At 49.4% G+C, this 14,990-nt stretch overlaps 6 protein-coding genes across 6 annotated transcripts; 5 read left to right on the top strand and 1 right to left on the bottom strand.

Moving 5' to 3' along the window:
• Positions 1-203: 203 nt before the first annotated feature.
• On the top strand, positions 204-2,495 carry PEX2_041700 (TRAPP III-specific subunit 85 family protein; the record flags this gene model as incomplete). The annotated part of the gene is made up of 2 exons (XM_016741445.1): positions 204-1,278; positions 1,333-2,495. 2 exons carry the CDS (start codon positions 204-206, stop codon positions 2,493-2,495), a joined length of 2,238 nt encoding a protein of 745 aa, XP_016603637.1.
• Positions 2,496-3,036: 541 nt separating this feature from the next.
• PEX2_041690 (uncharacterized protein) lies at positions 3,037-3,608 on the top strand (the record flags this gene model as incomplete). Its single annotated transcript, XM_016741444.1, has 2 exons — positions 3,037-3,274; positions 3,334-3,608. 2 exons carry the CDS (start codon positions 3,037-3,039, stop codon positions 3,606-3,608), a joined length of 513 nt encoding a protein of 170 aa, XP_016603636.1.
• An 897-nt stretch (positions 3,609-4,505) lies between these two features.
• Positions 4,506-6,178, top strand: PEX2_041680 (putative vacuolar sorting protein SNF7 family protein; the record flags this gene model as incomplete). Its single annotated transcript, XM_016741443.1, has 4 exons — positions 4,506-4,555; positions 4,643-4,937; positions 4,998-5,420; positions 5,480-6,178. 4 exons carry the CDS (start codon positions 4,506-4,508, stop codon positions 6,176-6,178), a joined length of 1,467 nt encoding a protein of 488 aa, XP_016603635.1.
• Positions 6,179-6,277: 99 nt separating this feature from the next.
• On the bottom strand, positions 6,278-7,609 carry rad18 (E3 ubiquitin-protein ligase RAD18; the record flags this gene model as incomplete). Its single annotated transcript, XM_016741442.1, has 3 exons — positions 6,278-6,836; positions 6,895-7,024; positions 7,075-7,609. 3 exons carry the CDS (start codon positions 7,607-7,609, stop codon positions 6,278-6,280), a joined length of 1,224 nt encoding a protein of 407 aa, XP_016603634.1.
• Positions 7,610-7,806: 197 nt separating this feature from the next.
• On the top strand, positions 7,807-9,579 carry PEX2_041660 (uncharacterized protein; the record flags this gene model as incomplete). Its single annotated transcript, XM_016741441.1, has 9 exons — positions 7,807-7,857; positions 7,907-7,962; positions 8,028-8,269; positions 8,325-8,503; positions 8,560-8,865; positions 8,933-8,954; positions 9,002-9,151; positions 9,207-9,380; positions 9,437-9,579. 9 exons carry the CDS (start codon positions 7,807-7,809, stop codon positions 9,577-9,579), a joined length of 1,323 nt encoding a protein of 440 aa, XP_016603633.1.
• A 409-nt stretch (positions 9,580-9,988) lies between these two features.
• Positions 9,989-13,123, top strand: PEX2_041650 (glycoside hydrolase family 125 protein; the record flags this gene model as incomplete). Its single annotated transcript, XM_016741440.1, has 5 exons — positions 9,989-10,116; positions 10,180-11,652; positions 12,021-12,088; positions 12,214-12,248; positions 12,302-13,123. 5 exons carry the CDS (start codon positions 9,989-9,991, stop codon positions 13,121-13,123), a joined length of 2,526 nt encoding a protein of 841 aa, XP_016603632.1.
• Positions 13,124-14,990: the final 1,867 nt, after the last annotated feature.

Raw genomic sequence — 14,990 nt, 5'->3', positions numbered from 1 at the left:
ACGGGTGCTGTCGCTCTATTTTGTTGTCGCCCGTGTCAGTGCTTATCGGCCCGAATCCGTGTCGACTTGGCTTTCTCCCCAACAACACCTCCGTGAAGCCGCATCCCACTCGCTCTAACACACCTCGTGCGACTACCAGTCGATGGGGCCTGTCGATCAACTACACTTGCTTTAAATCTGCACAAAGCAGCAGGTGTCCGCCCATGACATCGCCCGGAGATGCTGCTCCGGTCAAACCTCCGCCGTCCTTCTCCCCCGGCGTTGCGCGAGTCGCATCCACATCACCATCACGATACCCCGGGGACCATGAAACAACTCAATCTTTAGACGCCGAACTGGCAGAATCCCAATCAGTGTCATCGCCGACCCCTCTTTCAGGCACGATTGCCGACTTACCACTACGACCTGGCTCGTCGCACTCGCGCTCTGGGAGGTCTTCCACTCCACAGTTAGCAAGGTCATCAATCGGTTCACCTTTCGATGGAAGATCTGATGGCTCGGAAGATATAAGATCATTAATTATCCGGTCTTTCTCACCCACTATCGCAGTCCATGCCTCCGAGGATACCGACGATTTGGTGAGGAACAAGGGGTTCAAGGGGGGGTTTTGGGAGTTGATCCGACCCTTTGGAGAAACAGTTGCCGGAAAGGTGGTGATCCGGGACAGTATAGGCTCGAGTCGTGCCTGGGAGGACTATGGAGTGCGCTTTGCCGATTTCAGAGGGATCGGCGGCAGGGCTCCGGCTAGTCGAGACTCCGGGCCCCTGGCGCAGATGGAAGAAGTGTTGACCAAGCAGTTAAACTCTTCAGATGGCATGCTTGGTGCGTCGGTACGGACAAAGGATGTTTTGGGATACCCCGGAACAACTCCATTAAGCAAGTCCTTTTTGCAACAACTACTGTGTTCGGCGCCTACAGCGCCTCACGAGACATTCGGCCACCCAGTAGCCAATGTAATAGCCATCAGCTCGCGCAACGCAGCTCCGCTGGAGACACTCAGGCAGCTCTACGCTGATGGTACCACTGGAGACAAACAGCTGCCCGACTGGGTCAACCAAGAATATCTTCGGTATTACGTTTTAGTTCATGACGAAGAACGAGACGATATCACGGAATCTATCAAGCTTTATGATCAAATGAAGCGGCACTTCGGGCTACACTGTCATCTTTTAAGACTTCGGAGCAGCCAGTGTGTGGTGACAGACGATGATAGCATGCAAGTTCCCCAGTGCGAATGGCTCTCGCCGTCAGAGCATCTGTCGGGAGCAGGTGAAGCAGGTAAGTTTTCGCCGCGACATAATGACACATTGACATGAGCTAACTTTCCGCTAGAAGCCTTGGTTGACCTCGGCACTGATGGCACACCATATCTGTTTGGCTCCGATGCCACTGCGATCAAGGCATTTATCCGAGAACTAGTGGTGCAGTCCGTAATTCCATTCATGGAAAATAAAGTAGCTGTCTGGAACGACCAGGTTGCATCTCGGAGGCGTGGTATAAGTGGCCGATTTATGTCGATGTCTCGGCGATGGGCTGGCTTCGGCTCAAGCTCACGTTCAAGTATTGGAGGCTCATCAGGTGGTAACAGCGGGAACTACGACCCAACACATCATTCTTATAGTCCAGACTCCCCGGAGGCTATCTTGCGGAAGATGGCGGACTATGCCTTCATGCTCCGCGATTGGAAGCTAGCCGCATCCACATATGACATGATTCGATCGGATTATGGCAACGACAAAGCCTGGAAGTATCATGCTGGTGCCCACGAAATGTGCGCTGTCAGCATGCTTCTAAACCCATTGGCCACATCAGCCAAAATTAAGCTTGAGAGCGTCGATCAAATGTTCGAGACTGCTTGTTACTCCTATCTCACACGTTGTTCAGATGCACCACACGCACTACGCTGTTTATCCCTAGCGGTTGAACTCCTCAAGTCTCGTGGCGGGTCAGCCACCGAGAGCGCAGCCAAATGGGCCATGCGGGTCATGGACTTTGGTCTTGTGGGCTCAGTGGGTCAAATCCTATACACTGAAAGAGTAGCAGCTTGCTATGCTTCAAAGACACCAGTTGGAGCAGCGAAATGGGGTGGACGTCGCCGAAAAGCCGGCATGTGGAGCATTGCTGCTGCCGATCAATGGCTTAAAGCTGGCCAACCTACCCTAGCTTCAGCCTGTCTGGAAGAAGCCGAGCGTCTCTATGCTGACGTGCTGCAGGCTGACGGAGTATTCCCCATGCCTGAGATGCAGAGCTTCGTTGATAATCTGCGCCATGCTGTCAAGGTTGAATATCTTGAAGCGAGGGGATTCGATGCCCGAGATGAACCAGCTACTGATGATCTCTTGGGTACTGAGGAAACTAGCGAGAAGCTTGACATGCGCCATCATCGTCGGTCTTTGATTGGGCCTCCTGTGCAGCTGGATGCCGGGGCCTTCAACACGACGCAGGGGCCTCTGGACCCTGAAAGTCCGTCCAATGATGACTTTGAACGAGCTTAAACTCATTATGGCCTTAATACTTCATCATAGCATACATATAACCATAGAATACAAGTCTGTTCAAACAACAAATCAAGCCTTTCATGTGATGTTTACCATCTTCTCCCTGCTAATTGTCTTGAGGTGTCTGCTCGGAGTAGTGGGATATTGCTTCGCGTCCAAGGATACATACGTGTACCCATACTCATCTCACCCCAAACTATACCTAAAAGGGATTACTCCGTACCTGTACATTCGGATACGGAGTACGGAGTAAAACATACATGGATGTCCTAGTTGAGGGCGAGGGAAGTCTTCAAAGGGCCGTGCGGACTGTTGCCTAAAAGAGAAACACATATCATAAAACACTTCTTCTCCCGAACCAAATCCCGTAACTTGTTGAGTCCCAATAAACATGCAAGCCTTGAGAGCGCTCATTTTCAGCTGCGTATTCGCTTCGGCCTCTTTACTAAACTTTGCCCGCCAGCTCTTTCATCAACAAGAACTAGAGTCAACCGACCCCGGATTGACACAGGGCTCCGAATTTATAGTGGACCCGACCATGCCGAGCTGTCGGGCCCTTGGCCCCGACTCTGAGTATATAACTGATTGGGTGTCCCACGGTTCAGGTCCAGGTGTGACCGTCTATGGGTTCCCCTCGAAAGGCGGCATCTATGTACTTCACGACTGCTTAGGCGTGGAGCTGGATTTTCTCCGCCACGACCGGTTTCAAGACACTCCAAGGCCATCCAAGTCGGACCCAGACTATAAAGCCAAAGAAGACGCCCACTGTGATGATAGTGAGTGGCTTATGTTCCTTTTCATTTACTGTCACTTTCAATGTCTAATAGTGAACTAGTGCGTCGTCTAGGTGCTACTTGGTGGCGTCGTTTGTTCCTTGCTTACGAAAAGGAGATGACTGGCGAATCTGAGACGGAAGAATTTACCCGCGTGGGCTGGCCAGCGAGTGGTGGTGTGTGGGTATTACATTCTACGGTAGCGGAGGCAAGAAATATGGGTTCCGGGATCATCCACAATGCGAATAGTATGGAGGAGCGGTGCAAGGTAATTGAACAACTGGGAGGGATTTTCTATGCAGATCCTAAGGACTGTCCTTACCTGGACCTGCCCTGATAGGGATCTATGAACTCGGGATATCCGGGTTTCTGACGGAGGAAACTATGTGTCACTCATCAGGTAGACAGTGTGGTCACCTCGCATCTGAGCTATAAATTGGTCATAGTAGGATAAAGCCTGGGGGATGCTCTTGCATCTCTAATAGCAATTGCTTTTTGGAATGCAAGTCACACTTTAGACATAGTGAGAAGTACTTATGTATATAGAAAAGTACTGTGTCCGGTTTCTGCTTTTTACCACTCTTATGAATTGTATAGATTAGAGACTACTCTATAACATTGTTTAATACCATTTTAGAAGGTTATGCCAGCAGGAAGAAAAAATAATAAAAAAAGGCACCTAAAAAGACCATTCAGAACAGACTGCGGCGTGTCACCTTACATATAACATCTTCTGTATGATTTTGAGCCAGATAAACCAGGTTACTGAAGTCTTGCGCCATTAATGATAGAGGCCAAATATGCGGCTGGCTCCTCTTGTGCTAAAAAATAAGATACAGAAAGGCCTGAATTCCACCTAGGTAGCTGATCAGTAACCAGTGACTTTCGGATGCCCTTCAGTCCGAAACCTCTTGATAGTCAACCAAATATCCCAAGGCTGTAGCATAGCGTTTACTGGATCAAATAGCCATCTGGTGAGTTATATAGTCACCACAAATGTGGTGCAGTATATTGAAGTGATCAACATCATAGTACTCCGTACATTTAAGCATCAAATATTCAGACGCGTCACGTGGGGCTTATCGATAAAGCTGTAGACGACCTCGGGAGGCCGGAGTGGATGCGTGGATGACCCTATCTGCTTTGTCTGCAAGGTCCACTCTCAAAGACATAACTTGACCTATTATTTGTCGAGAGTGAGGCATATCATTTCTCCTCAACACACCCTTGCACGATGAGTGACCTACTGAAATATATCCTCACTCACGAGGAAGCATTTCGAAGGTAAAGAAACAAGTCTCAAAGAGAAGCCATAAAGCCCACCAAAACAGAGGAGGAATACCATGCTTACCATCACTACCATTTCCTCAGAAATCGTCTACCCTCCCTCTACTCCGACTTCACACCTCAGAAGAAGACAAACCCCGACGGCTACGCTGTTAACGTAGCAGCATGGGAACAAGCACTCAACCGAGCCGCAAAGCGCGGCTATACCTCTTCACGCGGTGTACGGGTGCGTTCTGGCTCGACCATATCAGCTAAGAGTGGAACCGCAACTGCGAAGCGAAAGAAAACAGACCACCTGATTCTGCGAACGGATGAGTCGCTGCTCCGGGATTTAGAGAGTCCAGAGTGGGGGAGACCCGTAGCTCTGGGTACTGTATTTGTGGGTCTACTATCTTTATTTTAGATGGCAGAGCTGTTGGACTAACCATGGGTGTTATAGGACGAGGCAGTGCGCAATAATTCAATGATTCCATTGCCAGTTTACAAGACCACTGCTGGGCTTTTGCAAAAGAAAAGTCAGTGGAGGCTAATTGATCCCGGGGTTCTGAGTCCTTGGAATGTTATGAGCTGGGGAGCTCGGCAGCTCAAAGGCTTTGTCGTAGGTTCTGAGAGCGATTCGGCACCGAAGCTGCAGGTGCAGGAGTTGGTTTTGGTAGAGAACCTACAGGAAGCGGCAGACCTAGCGGTTAAGAAAGCCACAGGCGGCAACTCATCCAAGCTTGACCTTATTTACTCTAGGGAAAGCTTTGTTGAAGAGTTCGCGGCCATACTGAACGATGCTACAGAGTTATCAGATGCAGATTTTGATGTTTTGTTGCTTTATTTATCTCGCGATAGCAGTGCTATTGCATATGACGGCAAGGTAAGTTGGACTATATACATATGGCCAGAATACCCTGATATTGACCGATTGATGGCTAGACAATCAAGTTCAAATCGGCAGATGAATCGCCGGAGATCACCCAACAGGACACAACAATTGCATCCATCAAGACGTTGTTATCGACCATGTCAAAACAGGTCACGACCCTGGAAGCAAAGATCGCCGAGCTGACTGTGTCTGCAAAGACAGCCTTGGCAAACAAGAACCGCATCTCAGCGCTGTCCGCTTTGCGTTCTAAGAAGATGGCCGAACACAACCTCCAGCAGAGGTTTAACACCCTCATGCAGCTCGAGGAGGTTTATTCCAAGATCGAGCAAGCTGCCGGCCAGGTGGATATGGTACAGGTCATGCAGGCAAGCAGTGGTGTGCTTCGCGGTCTGCATACTCAGATCGGCGGTGCCGAGAGGGTTGAGGATATTGTTGAGGAATTGCGAGAGGAGATGACCAAGGTGGATGAGGTCGGAAGCATCATGAATGAGGCCGGCCCGGTCATTGACGAGGGAGAGATTGATGATGAGCTTGCGGAGATGGAGAAGAGCGACAGAGAGGCGAGAGAGAAGGAGGAAGCAACAATTACCAAGAACAGGCTTGCCGAACTGGACAGCATCAAGCAAGCCTCTGATGAGGCTTCCCGCCGAGCACGTGCGGCCGAAGATGCGGACTCAGCGCTGGCAGATAACATTATTGACAGGCTCTCTAACATGTCTGTCGAGGACCGCCCAATGCAAGCAAACTGAGACTCTCCGAATTGTGGGAGAGATATTTGTCTTATGTGAAAGAACAATTTGCTCTTCTGGGTGCTTTTCAATTCGAGTTCAATGTGACTTGTTTTGAGATCACCTAGATAGATCAATGACATGATTGGCATCGGTATCTGGGCTGAACTCAGCGCCTGCACCATTCACTAGTAATCCAGCACCTTGCTGGGGTTGTGGTTCCCTATGTTCAGATGAAGACGAAGATTCTCCAGGAATGGTTGATCGTGCCTGGGCCTCACTCTTTTTACGCGCATTCGCGATCAAACGCTTGAAATCGTCATCGTGGTTATTTGACCACTCATTGGCATCGAAGTCCTTGCGCATCACATTATTGGAAGTGGTGAATGGTGACGGCGCCGTCGCATGCCCACCCTGTGTGCGTTCCCAAATTTCCAGTTCTTGGAGCAATATCCGCTTAGACTTGGGGTGTTTGGAGTCGCAGTTTGCATTCCACAGGTTCATCCACTCCGTGTGACGTCTCTGCAACAGCTGTTTTTGTCCCCAGTCGGGTATTCCGAGATCCCGGAGCTTCTTCCGCAATGCGTTATCCTTTAATATGGAATAGTTTATGGCCGGAAGCCGCTCGGGCTGTTTGCTGGCGAGGGTAAGGCCTCTTTGGGGTGCACCTTTTAATGAGCTGTGATTGTCGTCTAATTAGCGCCATGTTTTAGACCTGTGCAATAGAATTAACATACCCGAAAGATGCTGGCTTTGTAGGAGTTTTCTTGGGCGCTTCTTCTTCCTGTTGGTGTATGTTCAGGTGCGGAAACACTGCCTCCTCCTTCATTTTGCGAAAGCATATTGGGCAAGCAACCAACCCATCTTCTGTGAAGCCATTAGAAGGGTCTAGTATCTGTGTGGTAAAAGTGTCATACCGGGAATATATTCTTCATCGTCCTGACTATCCTCAATGACCTCGGGCACGATCTGAGGAACAGTCCGCTCTTCTGCCGAGCTATTTATGGATCTTTGAGAGCGAGTCCGTCGGCCTTGCGAACTTGTTTCTGGGACCTGTAGCTGCTCCTCTTCCACCTGATCGACCTTCCGCTTCTTTTTGGTCGGCTTCTCTATCTCTTCTTGTCCCCTGGTAAGGCGCGTATTTTCCCTCCTTGCAAGATCGAGTACACCAGGTCGTGCCAATTTAAACGCGTCGACGAGTTCCTGTACTGCCCAATTGCGACGCAGTTTGAGCTCTTGGTCGGAGCTCCGACACGCCGGACACTTGCCTTCGGCGCTGAGGCAACGGCGAATACATAACGAGCAAAACGTATGACTGCAGGAAGTAATGACGGGGTTATCAAAGAAGTCTTTGCATACTTGACATCGTAATGAGGATTCGAACGGCGCGAGCAGTGAAAGTGGCGTTTCCAACCAATCGGTGGAGTCGGCGAGCTCGAATGACTGATCCATTGAATTGAGACCTAATCCCTGAGCTCGAGAGCTCTTTTCTGTAAAAATTCCAACCGGAGTCGCCCGGCGATAGCTAACAAAAGAGAATGTGAGTGGAGAGCCGCCTGTGCAAGAGACCGCAAATGCCAAGACCCGCTGACTGATACGCGTTAAGTGGTTGAGCACGCGTCGGAGCAACTTGCACTTCAACAGCAACCATGGACTCGAAGTTGTATCTGGCTGAGAATGTTCTCAATGAGCGGCGCCCTGTATGATTTTATTACGCCCTTTTGACAAGCAGGAGCTTACCAGGAATAGGTCACATATCGCTTACTGAGCCGCGCGCTCAAAGTGCACGTCAACCGAGCCAAACAGTATGTTCTGTGTTCGCAGCAGCAGAAATTGGATGTGGAATTGACACTGACGATCTGTTGAATAGCATTCTTTTTGAATTCCACCGCAATGAGAACGCAAAAAAGCCACAGACCGTCCACGCAACCTACGTCATCTCCGGTATCCAGAGAGCGCCCGAGCCGGCCCCTACGAACGGCCATGCGGACGATGAAGATGCGATGATGCAGAGTAGCCCCTACTTGCCCAGCTCAATGCCGAACCAGGATGCATCCTCGGACTCGATTCGCACTACCTCCATCGTGTTGGCACGCGAGGAAGACTTGGAAGGTATCACATATTCATGGATCTTGGTGATGGACTGATTACTGAATGAGTCGAGCAGATGCGAAATCAACATTCCAGTCGATATCTACAATCCATGTCTACAGTCTTGAGCCTACAGCTCTGCCGGATTTGAATGTGTTGGTTGATGCCACTCGGGAGATTGCGAGTACACACGGGCAGGAGGATCCATTGGAGTGCGGGAAGCAATGGGGTATGATCCAAAATCGGAATGTCAAGGTAGGTCGTTTGTTGCTTCGATAAGTCTATCGTGGTCTAATATTTATATGCTCTAGCGGAGGACTGGCGCACGCCCACCGCCACCTGCAGCTCCAGCTGTGAAGGCGCCGGCTGCGAAGTCATTGAAGCCCTCCATTGAGTCGACGGTCCCTGCTAAACGGCCGCTGCAAAAAGAAGCATCCTCAGCGAAGACAGAAGCTACCAAGTCCGACGAACCGAAGTCTGAGCCATCCTCTGTTACCAACTCCCAGGCATCTTCGAAGCCTTCGGGTAAAGCAGCGCCAGCCAAGCAGAAAGGCAATCTTTTTACCTCTTTTGCCAAGGCAAAGCCAAAGACAAAAGCATCTGCTCCCGCAGAACCGGTTCGTGCGATTACTCGTGCTCCATTTCCCCCCTATTACGATCTTGTTTCACTAACTTTGACTACAGGCCGCACCCAGTGCAGAAGATGGTTAGTTATCTCCACTTGGCTTCGATACATTAGCTAACATGCTCTAGTTGTGCTTGACGATGCATCTGAAGAAGAGGCAGAAGAATTGTTCCCTGATAGCACCGAGAAAGCAGCGACATCAAACCGCGAAAACAGGAAAGAGCGCGAGGAAAGGCTCAAGAAGATGATGGACGATGATGATGATGACGAGGCTGACGGTATGCCCTGACCCTCACACACTGACCTGAAAGCAACCAACTGACATTGATCCAGACGAAGAAATGCCCGATGCCGACGAGGAGCCACGGGAGCCCACGCCTGTCGAACAAGCACCACCATCCAAGCCAGTTGAACTTAAAGAAGAAGTGACCGTACAGGGCGGGCGGCGGCGAGGCAAGCGGCAAGTTATGAAGAAGAAGACGGTTAAGGACGAAGAAGGATACTTAGGTCCGTGCATCTTGTTGAGGCCCGTTCGTTTGGCGAGACATACTAATTTATTGCAGTTACCCGGGAAGAAGCGACGTGGGAGTCTTTCTCCGAGGATGAGCCGGTGCCTAAGAAGAAGCCCGCGGTCAATGTTCCCAAGGCGAAGGCTGGCAAAGCTGCGGGGCAGGGAAATATCATGTCTTTCTTTGGGAAGAAGTGATGTAGTATTATTGAGGTGTCCAATGAATTTCTAAAAGCATAGATATCTAATACCAAAGCATATATCCAGCTCATTCCCCTCGTGTCAAGTATATCAGCCCGAAAAGGAAATTCGGCGATGTCGATCTTCTCCGCACTTTATGTGGGGAAGAGTGTCATCGTGCCTTGACCGATGTCACCTCGAGTTCGGTGTAACTTGTATTCCTCCGAGGTAATTACCTTGAGGTTCCTATACCAGGCTATATAGCTCAAAATGTACTCGTGAATATCACGGAGAAATTATATGCGCGCAGTGGAATGCATCCCTGTCCGGTTGAGATCGACATACCTCCCCTCTTATTTACCCCAGCCTTCTTCCCCGTAGCAGTACAAGTCTGTCCTTCACTTTTCTCCGACCTGATACCTACGCCATGACCCATCCTGCCGTGCTTGCAGTCGCTCTGCTGGGTCTCCAGGCTGGCGCCCTCCCAGATAGAGATGACCCAGCCATCTTGCGACGCGCCTGCCCAGACTACACCTCCTATGCATCAACACCACAGTGAGTGTCTAAAATCCCATTGGATGTACTAAACATTTGCTAAACGAGGAATCAACATCACAGCGCTCCCTATAGTGGTGGTCCCTTGAACCTTCCCTTTCAGCGACCTGCGGAACCATGTCGGACATTCTCATCGCCCGCCGTGGAGAAAGTCATTGACGATATCACCTCGCGCTTGGTAGACAAGGATTTGGCCCAGCTCTTCCGAAATGCATTTCCAAATACCCTAGACACAACAATTCGGTGGCATACCAACGGGTCGACATCATCCGGCACCAATGCCAGGCGGGACGGCGCGCAATGGACCGGCGTGCAGACCTTCGTCGTGACCGGCGATATCAACGCCGAGTGGCTACGTGACTCAACAAACCAGCTCACAAACTACCAGAAACTGGCTGCTAAGGATAAGAGTCTTTATTCACTCATCCTGGGTGCTATAAACACACAGTCCGAGTTCGTCATCCAGTCGCCCTATTGCAATGCGTTCCAGCCACCGGCTCTCAGCGGTATCAAGCCGGAAGCTAGCAGCCAAAAAGATACTGTGCATCCTGCCTACGACGAGTCTTTTGTATTTGAGTGCAAGTATGAACTTGACTCTCTGGCCCATTTCCTACAGCTAGGCACCGAGTTCTATGAGAATACTGGTTCAACTGAGTTCTTGACCGACCGATGGTACAAAGCGCTACAAACTGTGCTGGGAACCATCGATGCGGAGTCTCAGCCTACATTCAATACCCAGGGCCAGTTCGTCCAAAATCAGTACACGTTCCAGCGAGAGACTACCATTGGCACTGAGACCCTCAACCTAGCTGGTGTTGGTAACCCGCTAAACAGCGACACTGGTCTTATTCGCAGCGCATTCCGGCCTAGTGATGATGCTACGATCCTAGGCTTCTTCATCCCGCCCAACGCTATGATGTCCGTACAGCTCCAAAAGACGGCAAAAGTCATCAAGGCAGCCGGTGGACCTGAAAGTCTCGTTGCAGACCTGCAGGAGCGCGGCACCAAGCTAGCCAAGGCAGTTCGGGACCACGGTATTGTCCAACACCCCAAATATGGAGATGTCTACGCATTTGAAGTCGACGGGTACGGGTCACGTATTCTCATGGACGATGCCAACATCCCCTCACTGCTCTCGTTGCCCTACCTCAGCTTTCTGGACAAATCAGACCCAGTCTACCAGAATACACGCAAAATGATCACCGACAAGGCCTCCAATCCATACTACCTAGTGGGCCCGCAGTTCCATGGCATCGGTGGCCCACATATCGGTCTTGAAAACGCCTGGCCCATGTCTCTACTTGTCCAAGCTATGACCTCTGACGACGACGCTGAGATCATTGGAAACCTCAACCTCGTTCGTAACTCTAGCTTGCTTGGGCTTGTTCACGAATCTATCAATGTCAACAACATCAAGGACTATACCCGTCCCTGGTTTTCGTGGGCGAACTCGGTCTTCGCGCAAACTGTTCTCAAGATTGCTGCTGAGAGGCCTCATTTGATCTTTGGTATCAATGCGAAGCCTTATACTATCCAGTAGGTTTGGCAGAACGTCTGCTTGGGGCTTGGACTTCTTTGGCGTTTTTTGAAAATACATATCCTTATATCCTTATCTTTATCTCTATTCATTGCATGGTTTCTGGGATATGCTAGTCTTTTTCAATTCATTCATTTCGGATTCGACGGTTCTTCCAATAGCCTTGCCAAGAGCGAGTTTAAACAAATATGCGTAAGATAACGTTGCATGCCCAGGTGGTACCCAAACGGGCCGTTCCGGAAGTTCCAACCTTGGAACCTTCCAAGGAAGGTATCCACTCAAAGATGAGTCGACAAAAAGCCACCTGGGCAACATGAGATAAACACTTTGTCAGCAAATGACAATCAGACTTAACCACATTCTACAGAAGGAAAGCGAACTTCAACTTCCCGCTTATCCTCACTATATACCCACGATGGGATCCCCACACTTTTGGTTAACCCTCTTTTACCAACTCTTCAATACCTTCATCCATTCCTCAGGGGATGGTCCTATACTTGCGCGAGCTCATAGAATCTTACAAAAAGAACCTGCCCCATCCAATAATTTTTTACTATTAGTACCGATTGCTCTAGGAATTATCCTTGACAACCTAGTAAGCGACTAACAAAGAGATCCTTTCCCCCCGCAGGGGCTAACAGGCCGCAGATCCGATATGTTATTGGCCATGTCTTAATGTCCATATTAATCCTTGAAACTGTGGAGAAGCAAGCCAATGGTTCTGAGCTCGGGAACAAGAAGCCGCCCTCCAGTCGCAAACTATTCCGAACCATTGCCGTCCTCTACCGCAAAGGCGGCCTCCGTCTTCTCTTCAATGGCATCGGTTCCGCCTGTACCTACTGGGTGATACACTCCTCGGTGGCAAAGCTATCCAGTATTCTACTTCCAAGTCCGGTCGCGTATATCGTTGCATCAGTCCTGTTAGCCGAGACTCGTTTCTTGTGGACTGCGCGCATCATCCTTCCGCGCGACCAGCTACACCTCGTGTCCGAATCCCGTGACCGCCAGAGATGGAAAGCCCTGGTGATTCCTACTCTGGTCTATGCCATGGCCGATGCGGTGATGATGCATGTGCCGGCTCTATTTGACAGCGACCTCGCCCTATCGGACGAGGAAATCGCGATAGCGGGACTGTCGTACATTGTGGGATCCGATATCCTGATAGCCGGCTTCATGCTTTTCGCCCATCTGTTTCTCCTCCTTCCTTCTTACATAGTGTTAATTCTGGTTCAGGCCAGTCTTCTGCCGCCTGCCTGCGAAACGCTAGTCTTTGCGTCGACACCGCAGCGGCGGGGTAGACGGGTTGGGGAGATCTTTGAGGTTAATAGAGGTCCGCTAAAAGCACAGGAGGCGGTGCGAATGGTTGGGGTGGTGCCGTTGCTCTGGTGTCTGGAACTACATGGGAAAATGTGTTTATGTTTGTTTGGTGTCGCCGCTGTGGTGCATTCCGCAGTCTACTATATGAAATAAAGGGAAATATCAGCGCTCCTCACTACATCTTTATATCTGGCTTCTCGATGCGGATTGTTCTTGTGGATGGAACTGGTCGTGCAAGTACGTGGGTAGAGAGGGAGAATGACAAGGGGAAGAATCAGTATGGCAGCCAGTTTCCCCCGAGATAGCTGTTTCTAAGAACCTTATCCAGGCCTGCCTCCGCGGTTATATATGACAGTATAGTGCCACCAGGAATGGGAATAATACTGCGGAGTAGGCATTAATTTCGGACTTATCACTCTAAGACAATATACATGTGCAAACATAGTAAAAAAAGAAACCATATATATAATTCTCTATATATACCTAAGGCTATTTTGTAAATCCATAAAGATTCTCTTGATCATAATGCTATAAAGCCCCAACAAAGAATTTGCTTAGAGATGTCTCATGGAGAATTAAGGGAAAGAAGAACTGGATACCGGTTAATTGAGACATGTAAAATTGTAGCTAATTTACTTAGCTGAGGTCTGAAACAGAATCAAATTCTGGCGTGTCCAGCAAAACTATACCCGATCTACGGGTATACCATATTCAATCACGATACAGCTTTAGCCTCTCTAGGGCCGTCACCATATCCATTTGGGTCCTTGGTCCCTCTCCGGCCGAATACCGATAAAGAAAGCCCGCATATGTTGAGCATACCAGGTCTTATTGCCAGGATCTCTCAATCCATCCACCAGCCCCATGGTAACTTCGAACCATGTTTTGTCAGTGTCCGATGGCTGTATCTCAAATCCCCGGGCGTTGGCGCAACAACTGCATTCTATAGTGCAGTGGCCAATACCCCTGGGTCTTTCGGGGGTTGGTTCGCGTTTTTCACAGCAACCGCACTGACGGCCGCAGCATCCACCTCTTCCTGCGCAGTCGTTCCTGAGATCAGGATGGAGATACCATTTAGAATTCGACCGGTTGGTATCATAAGCCCACGAAATGGCCCGGCTGGAAGCGCGGATTCCAATTTATAAAGTCTTCGTTCATCACACCAATAACCCCTCGAACAAATCTCCAGAAGGGAGAGGTAGTGTTCAAGCTGTTTTTCATCGCCTTGGGTTTTTTCTTCATCTTCAATGCGTGGCATTTCTGCTTCAAAGACTCCTCCCGTTGCACAAAATATCGAAGCGTTAGGTCGAATGCGAAAACTCCCTTAGCAATTTCTCCAAGGTTAAAGTGCTTAAGTCTTGGATCGTGCTTGAGATAATAACCGACAACCGAAAGGCGGAAATTTTGCAAGGCATCGAAATCGCCACTCTTTTCTAGCTTGGCCTTAATTTTCTCAAAAATGGGGATGAGCATCCAGGAAAACATTTTGGAGAGAGATCAGTTGCGCAAATGTATGAAATACGTCGGATGTGGGTATGTGGGTATGTGGGTATTGCAATTTGAAGGCTAATGACATCCATATATACCCCGTCTACTTTGTACGTATGCCAAGCAGTTGATGTAGCCGCGCCCAAAATAGTAGACGGCCCAGTAGGAAGGAGTAGGCAAAATTAGGACTTTAAGCTTAGACCTGGGCACTGGTCTCTTGATAAGGCAGGAGCCTCAATAGAATGAGTCACAAAGGGATTGATATATCGATGAAGGTTGAACCTATAATTGTGTTGATTGCTCTCTTCATAGGGTCAAATTAAAAAGTTGTGTTTAGTGTTATGGGGAGATGGATAGGTAGCTAAAGAAGTAATATGGTTGTATTTGACTATTTGATGATGGGAAGTACAAGGCGGTTTAATGTGGGGAAGACTACCTAGGTAAGCTCGTTCGACTATGAAGAGTGTGGAATTACTTGACTGAGGCCTAAATGCTGATCTTCATTTTGTGTTTCATAGAGGGGAGTTATGCA

The sequence above is a fragment of the Penicillium expansum genome (genome assembly GCF_000769745.1).
Source record: "Penicillium expansum strain MD-8 chromosome Unknown contig142, whole genome shotgun sequence".
Taxonomy (NCBI): domain Eukaryota; kingdom Fungi; phylum Ascomycota; class Eurotiomycetes; order Eurotiales; family Aspergillaceae; genus Penicillium; species Penicillium expansum.
Note: the sequence above shows the minus strand (reverse complement) of the source record. Positions and strands in the feature narration are given on the sequence as shown.